The 21,973-nt window shown below is 43.5% G+C and overlaps 1 protein-coding gene across 1 annotated transcript; it reads right to left on the bottom strand.

The window, feature by feature from the left end:
- Positions 1 to 16,664: 16,664 nt before the first annotated feature.
- LOC147683324 (nuclear apoptosis-inducing factor 1-like) lies at positions 16,665 to 17,393 on the bottom strand. The gene has a single exon (XM_086942519.1). It carries the CDS (start codon positions 17,391 to 17,393, stop codon positions 16,665 to 16,667), a length of 729 nt encoding a protein of 242 aa, XP_086798645.1.
- Positions 17,394 to 21,973: the final 4,580 nt, after the last annotated feature.

Raw genomic sequence — 21,973 nt, 5'->3', positions numbered from 1 at the left:
GACAAGTGAACTCGTTTAATAAAATCCTACACGGACCACTTAATCTATTTTATCATCCATTTTTCTTTCACACATATACATCTTTCAACACCAACCTACACTGCCAGCTCCACTCCCACACTTCACATAGTACATTTTTATGCATAGGATATCCAGGAAAGAGCCCCCATGCGGGTGCCCATCAGGCATTGCAATGCAGGCACGATGAGGAGCATGCCCTATGATGAAGTATGACACCCATTTCGGTGTGTGAGGGCTCTTGCTCCTGGGAGATCAGGCTCCCGATTGATTCCTCAGTTCATAACTGTACCTATTTCCTCTACTTAATTCTCTAAAAGGGAACTGCATACCTTGGTTGTAAAGTCAAATGAATCATGGACAGATAAATATGTGATATTTTCCCTAACTGTCTTTGAACTCCCTTCTGGGGGAGCTAGAAAATGTTCCCATTGTGTGTAGTTAAAACATGTGTTTGAACACTCGCTCTATGTAAATAATGATGCTCGTAATGATGGCAACAGAACACCTCACTGCAATCAGCAGAATTTCGATATGACTTTCCTTTCAAAAACAGTACACTTCAGCTCTAAGAGCAGAGAGCCAACAACATTAACATCCCAATCACCAGACCGCAACCTATTCAGAATAACATCACCCATGGACACTTGAAATACATAGGGAATCTGCAGATTTTCTGTAGGACTGAAAATATCATAGAGGATCTTATCCCAAACAAATTCCATCCATTATTGGACCGCTGAATTGTTCATGAGGAACAGGGCTCTCCTCAGTTTGGATGAGTGAGGCATTAACACCTCATCTACCTGTTCTGTGGCAGAAGATTCTGGAAGGTAATGGCAAATTATTTCCAATGGAAAAAAACAGGCACAAATCCCATCCAAAGTAATAGAAAAACCATGGAAAGTGTTATTCAAACATATATCCAAGGTGGCACAGATAAGTGTGTTTCAGCCATGAAAGGAACCCACAGACATGTGTAGGTGCAGTGTCTAAAATGATGTAAGAGTCTGAAGGGTCCAATAAAAAATCATCAAGTACTCCAAAAATTCCAGAAGCAGATTGTTGAAAAACAGGAGCCACAGGTGATGAGAAAGAGTTGGTAACTAGCTCAAAAGGTGGAACATCATAAATGGCTTTAGTAAGTACATTACTCACTTCTGTCATATGGTTGTCAGTAGTGGCATCAGGAATTAAACGAACTTCATTCACCACCACCTGCCCCAACTGGGGAGAAATATCTCTGAGGTTGCTCACAAGCTGCAGAGAACATTACTGCATGATAGGGAGAGGAGTTACTGAACTACCACAGAGTACTTATGGCCTAGTGTTTAAAATCGGCCACATGATGTAATTTTACTACATTAGTGGAGATATGTTGATTGTCTTTGCAATCAGCAAACAGTGGAAATATCACCATTCTTGTGTATTGAACACCAAGGACTGGCACTGGTGCACAGTATGATGGAAGATATTTCTTCTTTCCTGTAATTTTTATATGAACAAGATCCCCAACCAGAGGAATCCAACCAGAAGATGCTGACTGCCCCTTGATTCCAGCAAAGGTAGATGTCTGCAACTCTTCCTTAGCTTGACTGTCTATGAAGTTTTACAAATCCTGTAAGAAAGCAGAGCAATCATTTACGTCAAAGGGTATGGCTGCTGCTGGGCCATTAAGGTCTGGAACATACATTTTAATACCAAATAGGACATCATACAGTCCAGCCACTCAGAGGTAATTTGGGGAGATTATTAAGTGCACTTTGTACCTATATAGGTGATGGATCTAACTACATCCTGAACCTAATACTCTAGCTGTTAAGGATTGCTTTAAGTCACAGTTCATCCTCTCAGCTACAAATTCCCCTCAGGATGATAGGGGGAGGAATAATGCACCTCTACACCCAGGTGTAGAGGTGCATTATTAGAATTTGTATATGCTTTTGAGGCAAAAGGAGGGCTCTGGTATATAGTGCATGCTTTTTTTCTGTTGAAGTCTTGTCAATCTTTAATAACCATGTGAGCGTCAGCCAAATGTTGTGGTGACACCCAGAGGTAATATGATCAAAAATTAACTGCAAGTAGGATAAATTTAAACGCCCCATCCAAATTTATGGGAGCAGAATAGTCCAAATAAATACAGCCAAAAGGTTTGTTGGAAATCAACGGGTGTGTCTGTGGTGGGCGAGCCACAATGAAATTTTTAATTTGTTTACAACTGTCACAACAAAGAACATATTTCTTGGATTGTTTATATAAGCCATGCCACCAATAATGTTGTTCTGATAACTAAATTGTGTCTGCCATACCAGCGTGTTCAGAAGCAACACCTTCATGTGCCTCTCTGACTGAGGCTAGCCTGTGGTCTTGGTTGGAAGTCACACTATCACCAACTGCTGGAATTGTAGCAAAGGTAAGTATATTTAGCTGGTAATCCCATAGAGAAAGGAGTGCCCTCGTGTGTAGCATTATCGGTAGGCAATATATAGTTTACCTTCTTATGAGAAGGAGTAATCACAGAAACTGTTGCAGTCAAGACTGTAGATTTGGCTGCCACATCGGCCAAAGAAATCCCAAAAATGTATATTTCAACATGAACCTGTGGTAACTTATCTTTGATGTCCCTACCTTCATCAAAAGTGATTTATGCTTAATAGTGTTTCCTTTGGAGTCCTGGAATCCATTCCGGTGCAAATAATGCAAAATATCAGTTAAGGACTGGACACAGTAATACAATCACACACTATAAGAGTGGGGAAATCATGATTCATATTTTGTTTAGTGCAAGAAGTAATGCTTTATGTTTAGCCAACTCTGCAGTGAAGTCACATAAGGACTGCATGTGAGCTTTTTGGAGTTGGAATTTACCATCCAACATCACACCATGAATAGAGGCACATGCCGCAGAATATTGGTGCTTTGTCCCTATAGAAGGTTGGGCTGAACCATCAGTAAGAACAACATATTTATACTAATCAAGAGGGAGGCAAAGTATTGCCGGGCATGGGTAACACAAGCTCAGATTGGAGAAATCCTGTTTGCAAAGATGGGTCAAAGACAAAGTCTTCATCCATAGCTTTTAAGGATGATTCCCATTGTAACGAACGTGGATGCAGGGTTTCAGCATTAGGAATGCTTACTTTTGTTACAGTCTTTAAAAATGGACTGGGAGTAACAGCAATAATACAAGTCTCTGGTGCAAGTGGCAGTTCCATAATGACAGCAAGAAGGCAGCAAATAGTCCCAAACTGTTTATATACCCCATGGGGAGTTGGCAAAAGCGACATTGAGAGTCTAGTGCTGAAAACACAGGCCAATCTCTGCCTTTAGGCACTATATTTGGCAGAAAAAAAACATTGGAGAGACCCAAAGTTGTTTCACATTTTTTACGGACTATATTATTGATAAGTGCTTTACTATGTGTATCTTGTATTGCATATGTGTGTGTATGACTGTTTAAATGTATGTAGTCTAAGACTATATGGTATGAGGGGTCCGGCATGGCAACAAGAAAAAGAGTGTCATTGATTTGGGAGATACTGGGCTTAATTACACCCTGGTATTCTAATTGTGAGAGTATTTCTCAAATAGGAGCTTTCTCTTTTATTAAATTGGGAATTGTGGTTGCACTTTGGGGCTGAGTCGTATGCGTATTAAATGACAAGGAGAGTACTTACCCCAGCCTACATGATTGCAGTACAAGACCTGTGCAAGAGCCCATTCAGATGCATAGACTTGTTTGACTTAGACGTCGATTAGGATGGCGGATGGACTTGCGTCCGTCTGCCACCCCCGAGGTGGAGGGACCGTCCGCAGGGGCAGCGGCGTTCCCTCCATTGGAATTAGGATGTGACCGTCACCCTGGTGGTCACATCCTGTATATTTAACATTGCGGCGGGTGCTGCTTTAAGCAGCACCCGCAGCAAGGTTAAATATGCATGCTTTGCATTTGCATGCACAAAGCGGCAGGCACCGCGCGGTGCCTGCCGCTTTGTACCTGCAAATGCAGGGGGGTACCATAGGTACCCCCCATGTGCACCCCCCACCCCCCAACACCCTGGGGGCCCGCAAGGGCTCCCCAGAAGCTATTGTCCACATGCTTTTCCACGGCGGTAAATCCGCTGCGGAAAAGCATGTTTTCAAACCCATCGTAATTTGGCTGCCGGTGTCTTGCAGACACCGCCACCAAATTGCACCCAACACCCCGCGGATCAGCGGCGGATGGACCTGCCATCTGCCGCTGATCCCACCGCTATCATAATCTGGCGGTGGGTGTTTTGAAGGTCTGCAGCGGTGATTCCGCATCCTCCGGGCCGGCGGTGGCTTCCACCACAATCATAATCGACCCCTTAGTTAGAACTGGCATCTTTTAACTTGGAATCCCTTGTCTTTTTGTTTCTGACCTCCTGTTTTTGACTGTGCGCCAAACTTCATTTTTGTTGGTGTTAAGACTCTGGGCACTTACCACTGCTGGCCAGTGCTAAAGTGCATGTGGCCTATGTCTAAAATGTGATGACATTTGGTTTATCCAAGATTGTCTTATTTTATTTAGTATTAAGACCCTGGTACAGTGCACTATGTGTGCCTAGGGCCTCTAAATCAAATGCTATTAGTGGACCTGCAGCACTGATTGTGCCACCAACATGAGTAGCCCTTCAAACATTTCTCAAGACTGCCACTGCAGAGCCTGTGTATGCAATTTTAAACTGCCATGTCGACCTGGCAAGTTCACCTACTTGCAAGGCCAAATCCTTCACTTTTATTGCATGTAAGGCACACCTGAGGTAGGCTCTAGGCAGCCCCATGGGCAGCCTACAGTATATTTAAAAGGTAGGCCATGTGCTTTTAAGTTTTACATGTCCTGGTAGTGCTAAACTGCTACATTTGTTTTTTTTCTGCAGTAAGGTCTATCTCGCCCATAGGTTAGCATTGGAGTTGCCTATCAGCACTTTACAAGTGTAACTTCCAATTAGGAGCAGATGGAAAATTGGAGTTTAATGTCACAGGACTCAGAATTTAAAAACACATAGGTTAAACCTCAGACGGACTTCCGACTCGGCATTCTTTCCGGGCCTCAGTTTCTTGGCTCCCCTCACAGGGAGATACACTTTTGCATCTTAGCTCTTTGTGCCCCTGTTGGGGCATCCAACACACTACCAGGCTGTCAATTAACGCCCCTCCTCTTATTGAAACAACCTACTTAAGAGATCCACACTTTTGCCTTTTGATCTTACCATGATGTGCCCTTTCCACACCAATTAGTAATTACCACAACCGATTTACCATCTTCTGCCTTAGGATTTTCCTCTCCTCAACTACTGCTGATATTAGGCATTTTTAGTCCCAGGCATAAAATGAAGTCCTGATGATGATCCCCATATTTATAAGTGGGATTGAAACGCCGTCGACACTCAGTACCATAACTAGCACAAATGCCTTTGCTTTATTAATTTGATTGTATTGGTACACTAATCAATTGTGATTAAAATTGTTCATTGTATTTACAGTCACAACAAATAAGTTTGAGCTGTAAATTGACTTCTCAGTTGTTCTTTGTTTTTTCCCACTAACCTCGTTATTTTTGTTTGTGTTATATAATTGAATAAATACTTGCATTTTCTCATTTAAGAAGCCTGTTGACATTGAGGTTACTTATACTCTATGGACCAGATGTAGGTAAATGCATGTTTGTGATTCCTTAATAGCGATTTTTAGGGAATCACTATTGAGGAATAGCAAAATGCCATGTAGGTAGGAATCGCAATATTTTTTGCGATTCCTTAATATTCCTTAATTGGATATTGCAAATTGTGATTCGTAATTAAGGAATACCTTCCCATTCATTCCTATGGGCCAAGAGGCCAATAGGAATGAATAGAAATAGCTTCTGCAATTTACAAGTCACCAAGAGGCACTCGCAAATTACAGTAGCAATTTCAAGGGTGCCAAGGTTCCAAAAGGACACCCTGTTGCACCCATGAAATGGGCATTTGTGCACATGTGGTGCACATGCATGCTCTTCGGGCATGATTGTGTGCCACATGGCACTTAAGAAAAAGCAAAAAAGTTCTTTTTTGCAAAGGAAATCGCTAAATACCACCAACTTCAAGTTGATGTTAATTAGCGATTCCTTAAGGCTAAAGTGCACTTTCTTTTGTGCTACTTACATTGCATTTAAGGAATCGCAATTAAATGCAAGAGCAAGAGCAAGAGCTGCGAATTTCAGCGTTAGCGCTCGCTATTTGGCCACCTACATCTGGCCCTATGTCTGATATTTAGCTATTAAATTGTCCGAAGGGACTACTTGTTCCTTGATAAATACTTGCACCCATGGTCCCTTACATAACACTGGGTTCAAGTGTTTAAAAAAACACCAGTGCTCAGGCAACACTGATTTTGCCACCCACATGAGTAGCCCTTCAAACATGTCTCAGGCCTGCCACTGCAGATCCTGTGTGTGCAATTATAAACTGCCATGTTGGCCCATGGGCAGGGTGCAATGTGTTTAAAAGATAGGATATGTGCTTTTAAGCTTTACATGTCCTGGTAGTGAAAAACTGCTCAATGAGTTTTTCACTACAGCACGGCCTGTCTCTCCCATAGGTTAGTCTTGGAGCTGCCCTGTAACATTTTACAAGTGTAATGTCCAATTGGGAACAGATGGAAAATTGGACTTTGGTGTCTCTGGACTCTAAATTGAAAAACACATCTTTTAATGAAGTTGATTTTTAAATTGAAGGTCTGAAAATGCCACTTTTAAAAATGTAATAAGAAAATATTGGAATTCATTCCAATTATACTCAAAGTATACAGTGTAAAAAAATGTGCAAATATCCCTAATTGCGTGCAGATCAGAAGAGTGCTCTGTCCCAATAGCACGTGTATATGTAAGGATTATCTGGTGTGTCGTTCTTTTTTCTGTAGGAATGTGATGGGAATGAGTAGTTGCTGTATATGTATTTGTTCTACGTATTTTTTCTATGTTCACTTTTTGGATTTGCCACTGAGAGAGACTTTCAATTTGATTGGTCGCAACTGGGGTGTTTAGAATGGACTTAAAACAAGCATTTGTTTCTAACTCACAACCGTGTTGGTTTTACGAACAGCAACATGGCTGATTACAGCGGTGGGACACTGAGACTAGAGGTCGCATATCAGTGACCATGTGAGTTGATTATTAAGTTTGTGCACAAAATTTAGTTTAGCAAGGGTTTTAAGATACTTGATGTTCTTTTTATTCACATTTAGGATCTTATTTTTTCTTTTAAGCATGGATTTTTTTCCTATTGAGCATGTAGCATGTTGGTGGAGCCAGGGATAGTACACAATGGTTGTTGTGAGTTTAAGTTGTTGCACATGTTTTAGTTTAACATGGAACACATGTCTGTTTATTTTAGTGTATTTTATTCACATGCACCGCATAATTGTTCTTGTAAGAATGGATTTTTACATATTGAGCATGCAGCACATTGGATTAATTAGTTATAGTGTATGATGGTTGTTGTAGCAGGCTCATTTATGAAGCATGAGATTCTCCATGACTCTGATGGACTTTCTTTCACGTTATAGTTACCCCTGAGGAAGGGCATCCGGCCCGAAATGCATTGGGTTTTATAATAGCATTGTCCCAGGATGTAAAGCGAATTCTGTCGTGCTTTGGGATAAAGGCCTGGATGGGCATTTCTCTGGCATTTGATGGTCAGAATTATGTTGCCTGTTTTGAAAATGACTGAAAAATACTGAATAAATGTGTATTACTTGGATGAACACTGGATTCTTGTTTTTTGACATGTTTAAAACTGAAGTCGAATGGCAGTGCAGCTTGAAGCTGGTGCGTGACGACGCACCAGAGAAACCTGACTTTTAGAAATGTGCCATTTTCTTACTTAATTATTATGTGCCTCTGTCTGTCCCTAGAATACATGTCTGGGTTGGATAACAGTTGGGCTTTGTTATTTTCACTCTAGACAGTCATACCCAAAGGGAGCTGAGGCATGCCCTGCATATCCTGATGACTTATCACCAGACTGATGACCCTTCCTGAGCTAGAGTGGTGGGAAGAGTTGACACTTGCACCCAAATAGGGATGTGCACTTCCCATCACAAAGAGTTGCATATCTCCCTGTAGTGTGTCTGGAACCATGGCCAGGCAGGATAGAGTCCTGTGGGTATAAGTACTGGACCTTTTACACCATACACTCAGAACCATTCTGGGCTGAGGTATTATCCTGCCAGGAGGTACTGCCACGTTTCTGCTTTCTTTGCTGAGTTGGCCTGATGACTGCTGCATCTTGCCAGGGAGTGAGAGGACTGGACTTTACTCCCTGTATCCTGCTTTCTAAGGTGCTCAAAGGCTTGAACTGAGCTTGCCTCATGTTTCGGAAGTCTCAGGGACATACAAGTCTTCACCTGCACCTTGGCTCCTCTGCTGTGAGTCCTGAACTGCCAAGTGGTGCAAACTCCAGTGTGGGCCCTTGGATATGAATTTGGTGCTGTAACCAAGAAACGGGTGCATCGACTCTAAAGCGTTAGTTCAGAAACAGTGCATCCCTGTGAAACCGATGCATTGCCACAGCCTGTACCGAAGCCATGGACACAATGACGTCAACATTCAACACAGCTCTGACTTTGCCACAGTACTTCCAAAGAAATGTCACTGCGTGAGTCTCGAACACCGCCTCACTGAAGTTTGTGACGCACCTGTCTGACTCTAATTCCGCTCCAGCCCTGCATGGCTTCCGACTGATGCATTGCCCTCAGCCCATTGTTTTGAATTTAACGCCATTGAATCAACGTAGCGGCCTGTTGACATCATTGATGGAGCGTCACCTTTAGGAACTGAGACCTTGCACCAGCAACTTACGCATCACCTACTCTACATAATGCATTATCCAGGATTGGTAAAACTTCAATGACCTTGCACTGCCTTCAGAAACAGATGCATTACCTGCATCCACAATGCCTCAACTCCTCTGCGTCACATATCGTCTTTGATTTCTGATGAATCCAAGGTACTGTAAGGGTGTCTGCGCTACTTCTGCATTCAGCCTGTGCTCCATCGCGATCGGACTGAACTTTTGTATCTGTCTCAGTCAAGCCCAATCATATAGCCTCAGTTGCAGCTATTGATCTTCAAGCACTGCAGTTTGATTAATCTTACAAAATTAATATCTTCACTTGTGTGTGTTAGATTTTTATCGTTTTGGTCTTGTTTTACTCAGGTAAATATTAGCTATTTTTCTAAACTAATTTGGAGTATGTTTGTGGTGTTTTCACTGTGATACTGTATGTGTATGTGTTTGTGTGTGTGCCTGTGTGTGCACAAATACTGTACTCATTGCCTCTTTAGTTTAGCCTGGCTACTCTGTGCAAAGCTATGAGAGGGTGAGCACAGGTAAACTGTTAGTGTATACTACACTTACCATGACAAAAGTGAGGATCCAATCTTGGACAAGGTGCATACCTCAGTGAACTAGAGACTACAAGCACAGAAAATGATGGTATTATTTGTTGTTGTATAAGCTTTATTTTGACAATGATGTCATGAAAGCTATAAAAAAGGTTTAAAAGAGAAATACAAGATAAACATATAGTATAACAGCATGGTAAAAAGTGATATACACAAACAGTCCATAGAGATACACTAGTGCACCCTCTATGAGAGGAGCAGTTGCCGGAATCTACTAGTTAAAAGTTGCTATCCAATTTGTCAATAAAAACATGTATAAAAAAAGTGAAAAAGGGAGCAGTAGAACAGACCTTCACAACTGAAGCCTTTGTTACGGGCTCAGTTTGCAAACCCTCAACCAGGCCTGACTAGAGTGGTTTCAACCCTCCTTAGGATTACAACGGTGAGAATCAAGATGTAAAGTGCATGCGTGGTATTATTGCATCTTGCCTTGTGGGGATGTCCATATAAACTCTGGGGGCCAATCTCCGCCACGAGAATGTCTTATGATAGTGTTACATTTTGCCATAATATTACCCATATGGTGTGCTGCATGTCACCCTTAATGTGTATGTCAAAATTATATAATCAATCTAGAGGGCCTACACTCTGGTCTATGCTTTCAATTCTAATATAGTTATCAGTTGCTTTTGCCGCCATAAACTCCTGGAGATTCTGGTGTACAGTAGTTATCTCTGTCGCTCTGTCGAGGAGAATTACCACCCACTTTTTGTTCAGGAGGAGATTTCTCAGGGTTTGCAGCATATCTTGCATTTAAAGCGGCATCTTTCTTTTTTGGAAATTGGGTCTGAAATGGTGGAAGTTTGCTTTCCTGCTTTATATTCACATCAGATGAGCATTGCGATTCCTTTTTTGAATTCACATATTCTTCTTGTATGCACTCAGAACACCTCCTCTCTTATATTGTTTATCCGATGAGTCTTGAAAGGAACGAGAAGGATGTGTATCAGAATACCGATACCTATCAGGTGGATTCAATTGTGTGTGATCACACAAATTATAGAGTCTGGCAGAGGGCTCCAATTGCGAAGCATCTCCTTGAGACCTAGCTTTTTCATTAGTTTTGGGATTGTCCCATCGATTTGTAGCAAACTCTGGCTTCTCCTTGGCAGTGTCTTTGTCGGAACTAGGTTTGTCAAGATGTGGTATATTTGGTCTGGCCCCAAATTTTCACGACCTATAGAGGGATACACCCCAGCAATAATTATAGGTAGCTCAAGTTCCTAGTTGACTGGTGCAACCTGCATAGTTCAAGTTCAAGTTCAGTAATTTATATAGCGCACTACTCACCCAGAGGGTCTCAAGGCGCTTGGGGAGGGGGTTCATTATTTATCGAATAACCAGGTTTTAAGATCTTTTCTGAAGGAGATGTGGTTCTGTGTAAGGCGGAGGTGAGTGGGGAGTGAGTTCCAGGTCTTGGCCGCCAAGTAGGAGAAGGATCTACCTCCCATGGTGGATCTTTGGATACGTGGAACTGCGGCGAGGCCTTGATTGGAGGATCTTAGTTGGCGGGTGGGTGTGTAGAAGGATAGTCGAGTGTTGAGGCATTCGGGCCCTAGTTTGTAGAGGGCCTTGTGTGTGTGGGTGAGGAGACGGAATGTTATTCTCTTGTTGACGGGAAGCCAGTGGAGGTCTTTCAGGTGGCTGGAAATGTGATCTTGGCGAGGGATGTCCAAAATGAGTCTCGCTGATGCGTTTTGGATGCGTTGGAGTTTTTTCTGTAATTTGGCTGTAATTCCGGCATATAGGGTGTTTCCGTAGTCTAGTCGACTCGTAACCAGTGCGTGGGTGACAGTCTTTCTTGTCTCGTCGGGGATCCAGTGGAAGATTTTTTTGAGCATACGAAGTACGTTGAAGCAGGAGGATGAGACGGCATTGACTTGTTTGGTCATCGAGAGTGAGGAGTCTAGGATGAAGCCAAGGTTACATGCGTGGTCTGTGGGTATGGGTGCTGAGCCCAGATCCAAAGGCCACCATGAGTCGTCCCAGGCAGAGGGGGATGATCCTAGGATGAGCACTTCCGTTTTGTCTGAGTTAAGTTTTAGGCGGCTGTTTTTCATCCATACGGCTACTTCTTTCCTGCCTTCGTGAAGATTGGTTTTGGCGGTGTTGGGGTCTTTGGTGAGGGAAAGGATCAGCTGGGTGTCGTCAGCGTAGGAGATGATGTTAAGGTTGTGTTGACGCGCGCTGGAACCGAGTGGACTCCTGTAAACGTTGAAGAGGGTGGGACTGAGTGATGATCCTTGTGGTACACCGCAGATGACTTCGGTGGCCTCTTATTTGAATGGGGGAAGTCGGACTTTCTGAGTTCTCCCAGCTAGGAACGAGATGATCCAGTCCAAAGCTTTTCCTTTTATGCCGATGTTGCTAGGGCGTTGTATGAGGGTGCTGTGACAGACAGTATCGAAGGCGGCAGAGAGGTCGAGAAGAATGAGGGCCACTGTTTCTCCGTTGTCCAGTAGTGTTCGGATGTCGTCTGTTGCTGCGATGAGGGCGGTTTCAGTGCTGTGTTTGGCTCGAAAGCCGGACTGTGAGGGATCGAGGGAGTTGTTGGATTCGAGGAAGGCGGCGAGTTGGCTATTGACGGCTTTCTCGATTACTTTGGCCGGGAATGGGAGGAGGGATATGGGGCGGTAGTTTTTAAGTTCAGAGGGGTCTGCTGTGGGTTTCTTCATGAGGGCGCTGACTTCGGCATGTTTCCAGCTTTCTGGGAAGGTAGCAGAGTTGAAGGAGCAGTTGATGACATCACGGAGATGGGGTGCGATGATGGAGTCTGCTTTGTTGAAGATGTGGTGGGGACATGGGTCGGTTGGCGCGCCGGAGTGGATGGAATTCATTAGGCGGATGGTGTCTTCAGTGGTGATTGGGTTCCAGGCGCTGAGGTTGTTAGAGGTCGGTTTAGGATCTTAGGGGGGTGGAGAGGATTGTTCGTTGGAACTGTTTTCGAAGCTGTTATGTATGTCAGCAATTTTGTTGTAGAAGAAGGAGGATAGCGAATCGCAGAGGTCTTGGGAGGGAGTGATGTCGTTTGAGGCTGCGGTGGGGTTGGTGAATTCTTTGACGATGTTGAATAGTTCCTTGCTGTTATGGGTGTTGTTGTCCAGTCGATTCTTGAATGCTGATTTCTTGGTGGATCGAATCAGCTGGTGGTGTTTGCGGGTGGCTGCCTTGAAGGTGGTCATGTTGTCGGTGGTTGGGTTTTTTCTCCATGTTTTCTCGAGAGTACGGCATAGCTTCTTGGATTTCTTAAGGTCATCGTTGAACCAGGGGGCCTTTTTGCTGTCTTGTTTGGTGTGATGGTTTTTCAGCCTTTGTTCTATAGCAAAAGACGCTGTTTTGCCGTTAATGCTGGCTAGAATCATTGAGGAGACCACAGGAGCATTTCCCACTAATTGTATCCCCAAACCCAGGGTAGAAGCTGCCTGTGTTCATTTTGTGTTAGTTTTAACAACTCCGGCAAGACTGACATAGACAAAGTACCATGTGTTATAATATAGACTGCAGTAAAGATTGTGCCCCAAGTGGTCCAGTCACCTATTTGGGGAACCATCCCAAGGGGTAAGCACAAAGTTAATATCCTATGTTTACCTTGTTGTCCCCTAAGGGGAAACAAAGCTTCAATGTGAATAATTCGTTGAGCTATCCAAACTGGAATTTGATCACGTTTTGTATGAACTTTACCCATAATTGCATTAATGAACAGGACTAATGTGAGATACAGCAGGCCACTGTTGTTGCCGTACTAGAGCTACCCATGATGGAAGAGCCATCAAGGTATGCTAAACATATTGAGTTAGGCGCCTATATAGACTCACATAACAATTGTATAAGGGCAGTAACTCATTAGCATTGAGATTACGTGTGTGAGGGTATGGTGTACAACCAGCTAAAGCTGGCCATGTGACCCCTTCATTACTAAGGGATCTTATGCGTACATGGTCCAGGATGTGTTTTAGTGTGCCTCTGAACCATTTCTGATGTTGTCAAACAGATAGTGGTATTTCTAGCTGTTGACATGCTCTGTAGTGTTGTGGTGGTGAAACATCAGTGTATGTGTGAAATGATTGTGTATTAGCATCCACAGCGGGAAAATTTACAAAAGAACAAAAAACTGCCAAATGATAGACATTGTGGGCTTTAACCGGGAAAGCTACACCACCACCCACATTTCAAAGTCCATTTAAAATTAAATGTGCATGGACTGCATGTCTGCAATTATTGGCTGTAGGTATAGGCTGTGGCGCCACCATTACTAATAAAGTAAAGGAAAGAAAGTGGAAACACTTGCTGGCAGATGTATCAGGCAAAATACCTCCTGGTAAAATAGCGAATCAGTAAAACAGGCCGATACCAAACGCAAAACCTGAAAATGAAATGCATCAACCCCAAATCGGTAAAAAATAAAGAATCGCTAAATAATCCCCTCGGTAAATTACCGAATCGCAAATTATCCAATCGGTTATAACGAAAACGAAAGCAGACTCCGGAAATACTGAATCGCTAATATAGAATCGCAACAAAATGCATCAAAAATCGCAAATACCGAAAATGGCCAAAATCGCTATTTAGCATGAGCAAAATAAGGGGAATCTCAACCTGGATGTAAAGTTATTTGAAGGTAGAAAAAAATATATATATATTTTTCACAGGTGCTGACAATCAGTAACCCTTTAAAATATGCCCCTGGAAACCCTGTATGTCTATCAAAATGGCTGCCCCCTATGTGCTTGCTAGGAGGAGGAGAATCAACGCTCATGCACAGCGCAGGAGGGTGATCCAGGACAGGGTCTTCAGGATGCGCATCACATTGTTGTGCCAGACAGAGGAACAGGTGTACGACAAGTACAGACTGAACCGGGCCATGATTATGCGCCTCATTGCAGATCTGAAACCACTACTGCAGCACCAGACCCGTAGGACCAACGCCATACCAGCCCATGTCCAGGTACTATGCAGCCTGCACCTGATGGCATCTGGAAGCTTCCAGGGGGTAATAGCAGAAGCCGGAGGTGTGTCGCAAAGTGCACTATCACGTTTCTTCCACAAATTCCTAGATGCCATGCTGACATTGATACATCGCCACATCACCTTCCCCACAACCCCTCAGCAGTTGAACCGCATCAAACGGGAGTTCTACCAGGTGGCACAATTTCCCCATGTGATAGGATGTGTTGACTGCACGCATGTCCCCATCCGTCCTCCCTCAGCCAACGAATACATCTTCCGCAACCGGAAGTCATATCATTCAATCAACGTGCAGGTGGTGTGCAATGCCAAGCACATCATAACGGACCTAGTAGCCCAATTCCCAGGAAGCACACACAACGGATACATATTCCACAGGCGTCTGATCAATGGTGATTTTAGAGAGGGACACCTACTAGGTACATATTAATGCCTCATCATTAACTCCATCCTCACATGTATAATTGCATTCATACTGCTAACCCTTTGCTCCCCACCCTGCAGGTGACAGCGCCTACGCCTTGCGTGAGTATCTACTCACTCCCTACCTCAACCCAGCAACACCTCAAGAGCAGCTCTACAACACAGCACACATCACCACAAGGAATGTGGTGGAGCGAACCTTCAGAATCCTCAAGAGTCGCTTCTGAATACTACACAAGACAGGAGGTGCCTTGCTGTACGACCCAGTGACCTGCTGCAAGTTCATAGCTGTCTGTGCCATGCTGCACAACATCGCCACAAGAAGGGGGATACCCATTGAGGTGGACGGAGAGGACGACTTACGTGCACAGCAAACCCCCCAACACCAACAGGCACACATGCCTAACACAGCAGAAGGCCAAAGGAGGCGGACATACATCACACGGCATCACTTCTGAGACAGGTAAGAAAGAGCCATAAACACATGATCTGGTTTGCAAGGGTTTATTGCCCATGAACACCTGACTGGTACAGATAAATGAAACACAAACATGATGCAGTGTAATAATATGTAAAGGAAAACTGTCCGTTGTCATCACAGGTGCTGCATGTTGGTCCATGGTTACGTCACCATAGCCAGGGAGCCAATATAACATGGCTATTTGCGTTTGCCATGTATCCCCAGCCTCCTGTCTTGTGACTCCTTAACATCGCCACAATGTGTGTCAGTGGCTGTGGCGCTGCACGCACTGCGCCTCCTCTCGCTGGCCTCCGGCACAGAGATGCTGCTCACACTTGAAGCAGCCTCACTCCCCTCCTCCCCTCCCAACCTGCTGATACTGACAGTCCCAGACAGCAGATGCTCCACTGCAGTGGTCACTCTTTCGAGGGACCTTGCCACATCTCCACAATAATGCCCCAAGTCAACCTGCAGGGACACTGATCTGCGGGAGAGCACAGCTGTGTTGTTGCACAGCTGAGTGATGGCCCTAATGGAGGCATTTGTATGGAGCATGTTCTGCTGATGCCTCCGGCGCTCGCTCTGTTGGCCTGCAATGACAGCATGTGTTAGCTCCTGCAGGCACTGCTTTATGTCATTGTTGCCTTCAGCAACGGCTGTGGTGAGCTCACGCACAGCGTCAGTCATGGTGCCAATTTTGTTTGACAATTTGGATATGTTTGTATTCATTGCACCCATGTGTCTCCCCTGCAGGCGCTGGAAGCGCAGCATCCAAGTCTCAACGACTCCGTATATATCTATCTGCTGGATCCTCTGGTCTCGCTGCAGCCCTACCCAGGGGCCTGGTCCGCTGTCTGACTCGCGCAAGTGCTGCTGTTTGGGCGGTTGGAGTGACGACAGTCTGCCGTTGGACATTTGTGGCTGCTGGCCTCTGCTCTGTCTCCATCTCCTGCAGGGAGGGGACATTTGCTCTGCGGCTCTGTGTAGTTGTCCATGCTGGTGGTGGTGGTGTACTTGTCCGCGGTGGTGATGGTGGTGGTGTCCTTGCCCACGGTGGTGGTGGTGGTGTTGGTGGTGATGGTTGTGGCGGTGGTGAAGGAGATGTCCTGGCTTCACGTCCCTGTGGGGCCTCAGCATCGGTCACCACTGGGGTCTCAGAGATGACGAGGCGGCCGCTGTCATCTGATTCAAGGGGTGATGCATCTGTGTGTGAAACAGTGCATTGTTATAATTTTGTCATGATATATCAGATTTGCATTCTTTTTTTCACATAAAGGACATATTTAGACTGACATTTGGCCCTGTGCTGCTGTTTTCATTGCATTCACTTCAGGGGTCAGACATGCACTCTTTCATGAAATGACTACTACTCCCATAATGCAACACTCTGGTGAGGGGATATGCTTTAGGCATGGCTATATATGCACTGTGTTTGGCCTGGGGGAATGGGCAGGGGTTGACAACACGCTGCATATCTGCACTGGCATGCATCTTACCTTGTCCTCCTTCCGGAGCACCAGAGGTGTCCAATTGGGTAACCCCCACAACAGCTTCAGGTTCGATGGTTGCCTCAACTAGGTCCTCGAGGGCAGTGTTCGGTGTCACATTCGAGGTCCCACCACCTGTGCCAGCTGCATCCTTGACCCTTTCCGCAATCCTCTCTTTTGCTCTTTTCCTGAGGTCATACCACCTCTTTTTTAAATCATCAATGCTGCAGTGGGTGACTCCTACAGCATTTACCCTGTCCTTGATGCGCAGCCACATATTCCTCTTCTCTGCCTCAGGCACCTTCAGGGACAGCTTGCCAAACAGCCTGTCATGTTTGCTGCTGACACCCTCAATCAGTATTTCCAGTTCTTTATCTGAAAACTTTCGCTTTCTCTTCCTGGGCGTGTCCTTGGCCTGGGGTGCATCCTTCTCCATCCTGGAATGCTGGGCAGTTCCTGGTTTTTGCTGGCACTGTGTTACTCCTCTGCTCCTGTGCTCTGCCTCCTCCTCTGAGCTCTTCAGGGCACTAAATGGAGCATGGGCTGTGCTACTTCCTAGTTGTGATGTCATCAGCCTGCAATTTCGCAAATACCGAATTCGCTTATTCCGAATCAGTATTTGCTAATCTTTATTTTGGTGTCTCGCAGCCGTGGTTTCAGTATCATTTACCGATTTTTAGTGATTCAGTAAATTTTACCGATTCTCTTGATGCATCGCGGTTTGCATGTCCTTATTAGCTAATCCTTATTTTTCGCTAATAAGGACTTGGAATACAGAATTTTGATGCATATGCCCATAAGATGGGTATTTAAAGTTTCAAACTTGAGCAGCCAACAGTAAAAATATAGGTGCTTCCTGAAATATTGTGGAGGATAAATCCAGAAAACCATAAATGTTTCTGGTTATGGTGTATAGGTACTAAGGGCCCACACAAGTACTACTCTGGGAGACCTGTTAAATATGCACCTGGCCAAGGTTGGCAGCTCCATGTTGCACGGATTCTGCTGGAAAAGCAGAACTGTGTGTACAGACAACAGGATGTCAGAATGTAGGGACTGAGTCACTCTACAATGTTAGTACCTGTTTGCCCAATCCTGGCTAGCTCACAGTGCCTCACCTGAACTCCTATCCTTCCCACAGTAACAGATCATTTTGGCAACCTTGAACATGACCTTCTAGTCCCAAAAGGAAGTGTGCAAACATATTCTCCCCTTTTGTTACACACTCACTCCCTGATGCATGCCAGTAGCAACATAGCAAAGACACAAAGAAAGTTTACAATACTTTTATTGAAACTATTGAACCCTATTATGAAGCAAATTTGCTGCAATCATTAGGCAAATGCAACTAAACTAAGTAACTAGCTTTACTAACGGGGAGTATAGGATTAACGACCCAACCATGGCAAACTATATATCTGTCTAGGTCTACCCTTACTGTGTGAACACAGGACTATATACTTGATCATTGTGATTGGCCTCAAACCCCATACCTGGTGTATGCAGTTAGGTGGTCCACGTCAAGAGTGTAAACTTCATTTGTGCAGGGCTGCATGCCAGGCACCGCTGTCATTCCAGAACAGTTCTCTCTGCCGTAATTCTTCGCTCTGCCCCCAAAGGGACAGGACACAGTTTATATCATAAAATTATTGTGTTTAGGAGATGCAGATGTGTGACGGTGTTATGTCTAGATGCTGAACAAGCAAACAAAACAGTACATTATGTGGTTATGTATTCCTAGCAAGCATGTACGAGTTGTGCAGATGGAATCCCAAGAAGAGTCTCTGTATAACAAACAACATGTATAGCATACCCCTAAACAATGTCGCAAAAACAAACATATTTTATGCGGTTATGCAGAGCAGAGGAAGCCTAAAAAGTCTAAGATGCAAAACTAAGGGTGAACCAAAGCGGGCCCAGAAGGGAAATCACAACACAGGCGCTGAATATTGCAATGGATGATACCTCTAGGAACTGGCATCCAGTTTATATCTTCTTCCATAAGATGCTTCACATGTCGACATTTAAGTATAATTTGGTGCATCTAAGAAAATAGATATAAAAGAAAAGGACATCAGTCAAGAATACCTTTAGTTTAATTGATCAAAGCAATTCATACAAGTAATACCAAATTACATCAAACAATCACATATCCATATATTAAAAGAGAGACAATTAAAAAAAGACATTATAACCTTACATCGTGCTTTTTCAATCTTTAAACACCTGATAAAAACCATGTTAAAAAGAAACATATGCAGGGTAGAAAAAGATTACAAGTATAATAAAGCTGGTCACACTTGTCTAGAATTTAAGAATATCAGGAGGGGTTGAATGTATTCGAAACAGAGGAGAAAAGCACACATTTTTGCATTACAAAGCACTTGAGTTTTAAAAACCGAATCTTGAAAGCACAAAACTAAAATTGTATATATCATAAAAGATAAATAGTGGTCTACGTGTGCTTTCCACTTACGGGACATTAGGAAATGAATTAGCAGACATTACTTGTTTGGAGAGGATGGTAGCTTAACTTCTCCTAGACATACAAATTACTTTTTAGAATTGTGAAAATATCTAGAAAGGGATAGTTGAAAGATGGATAGAAAAACAAGACTTTCCCTGGGTAGATTAACTACTTGCAATGTTCATAAAGCTCCACAGTACCATCTCTGCTATTTGGGCGCAACCCCTTTAAGTCTTACTCTCTGTAGTGTATTAAAAAATTAAGGCGGAGGGTGAAGTAGGCTGCTCGCTTTTGTGTATTGTATACGAAAGATTGGCTTTGCCAGACCTAAAAAAATTACGTTTTGATTTTAAATCTAAAAAAAAGCTCCATCCCATTTTGTCAATACGAAGTGAAGATTTCTCTTTACGTTTATTTTCCATTTTTTTATTAAACAAAATAGCAGAGAGGATTAAAAACAAAGAGGTCTATTACGATGTCCACCCGACATCATCCCCCGCCCACCTCCCATTTCCCCCGCCATATTATGATGGCGGGATTACCGCAGTGGGCGGGAAGACTGTCCGCCGCGGAAAAGGCTTGAATACGGTGGCGGTGTATGCTAGAAAACGCCATCCATATTACAATGGGAGGAAGAAGCAGTCTTTCAGTTGCCACATTTTTGGGACAGTAAAAAAGTGATTGTTGTTTTTTGGTCCGAGCGGGGAGTGGCAAGATAGCTCTTTTGCCTTTCAGGGAAAGAAGATGGGTCCAAGTCATCCCAATTCATACCAGAGCCGGCTTTAACCATGGTGGCGCCCTGTGTGACAATGTCTGTTGGCGCACCTCCAATGACCTTCTCTGCCACAGAGTCCCTCACTAGCACCCTTTAACAGTGCCCCTCAAGTCTCAATAACCACTGTCTGCCACATTTATTTAGTTTTATAGTACCACTCAGACCAGTGTGAGGTGTCAGAGCACTTTACATCACAAACACATTGCACATAGACAATCATATGTGTGTAAATCAGTGTATAGGAAATGGTACATCAGAAAGGAATACAAGGTGTAGTGAAGGAGTAACATGTCATTGATACTAGTAGGCAATATAGTTTGTGAGTGCTTATTCTGAAAAAAGCACAAATTCAGAATTAAAAATGTGCCATGATTGTTTGGGGTTCTCTTTAATAATACAAATAGTTTCTACCCAATTGAACCTTTTTGCAAGATTAGGATAATGAAAGTCTGAGCATAAAAAAACATATAGCTCTAACATATATCTTGCAGTTTGCATGCAGCCCCTTGAGGACAGTTAATAGCTCAATGTTCTATATTAGAATTTTGACTTATAAACATCAAGTTACAAAAGAAGCTCTCCTACAGAAGCAGCAACCCACTGACCTGTTTACATTATATGCACTTTGTTATCTGCATAGTACACATTCTTAGCAGCAGGCATTTTTGCTGTCTGCGCTGCCGTAGGATGAGTCAAAACATCCATAGTCAAAGAAAAAAGAACATAAGTAGGGGTAGAAGAAAGTGAAACATTGGGGGAATAACTGGGTGTATACAATGTTCAGATCATATATCAGAAATCAAACAGTTACTTTTGTGGGAGTACAATGGAACAGCTGACCCATACAAACCCCCAAGGTTTGTGATGCACCTCCCACTCCGTAAGAACATAAATATTACCTTACAGAATATCCCTTAAAGTCCTCAACCAAAAATGGAGCCTTATGCTCACACTGTGTGCAGCTCCACTGCCCCTTCTGTTCCTCTGGGGCGGTTAAACTTAACCAATATACATTTTGACCAACTGTAGGTTGCACCACTCAATTGCAATGTCCAAATAAAATAATATTACAAATGTCCGCAAAATATTGTAGATACTCAAAATTCTTTATTCTTCTTCACATATGAAACTGTACATCTAAAAGCCAACGCGCTTCGTTCTCTTAAAAGAACTTTGCCAGGGCTGTAAAACACATTTAAAAACATATATATAATACATATAAGAGAAATACACAAACATTTTGATATAAATACAAAAGACAGGAGAACCATACTACAAAGAGATAATAAAATTGCTTTCATTCTACACTCCCTATCAGTGCAATGTCACTGTATAACATTAACTTGAATCCTTTGATTCTTTTAAAAAACCTGAATATAAACAAGTTCACATTTTCTGAGCACCCGTACTATCTGATAACATCAAGAGACTATTGACTTGCCCTTTGGCACCCGATCCTTTATTACAATCCAATATGGTAAGATCAACTTATTCGTATCAATACATCCTGCTGACCAAGCAATACAGATCTTAAATAAAAAATATCACAGACGAATTTGTGGGAGTACAAGGCCAGTACAAGATGGATAGTAGCGAGTCAGTCCAAACTCTAGCGGCAACTAAAATAAGCAAATCCACTGAGCGGTGTGGGCAGTGCTTGATTTATGGGAGAAACTTGCCCATTAGGAAGGTTTTAGCTTCCCTTTTCAAATATTGGCAGGGAAGGAATTCTTCTGATGAAAGATGGCAGCGAGTTCCAGATTCTTGATGAGGCCCCAGAGAAAGCCCAATTGTACGTTTTTTCCTTTCGGAAGCGGAATGGCTGGAGCACAAAGTCTCTAGCGGACCAGGGCGGAGCTGCACTTTCGTTTACAGCACACCCATGTGGGGGCATCTGTTGATGGAAGCT

This window comes from Lissotriton vulgaris, chromosome 11 (assembly GCF_964263255.1).
Source record: "Lissotriton vulgaris chromosome 11, aLisVul1.2, whole genome shotgun sequence".
NCBI lineage: Eukaryota > Metazoa > Chordata > Amphibia > Caudata > Salamandridae > Lissotriton > Lissotriton vulgaris.
Note: the sequence above shows the minus strand (reverse complement) of the source record. Positions and strands in the feature narration are given on the sequence as shown.

Bases quoted from the DNA above. Each gene is read 5' to 3' on its own strand.
- LOC147683324 (XM_086942519.1), bottom strand. From the start codon at position 17,393: ATGACATCACAACTAGGAAGTAGCACAGCCCATGCTCCATTTAGTGCC.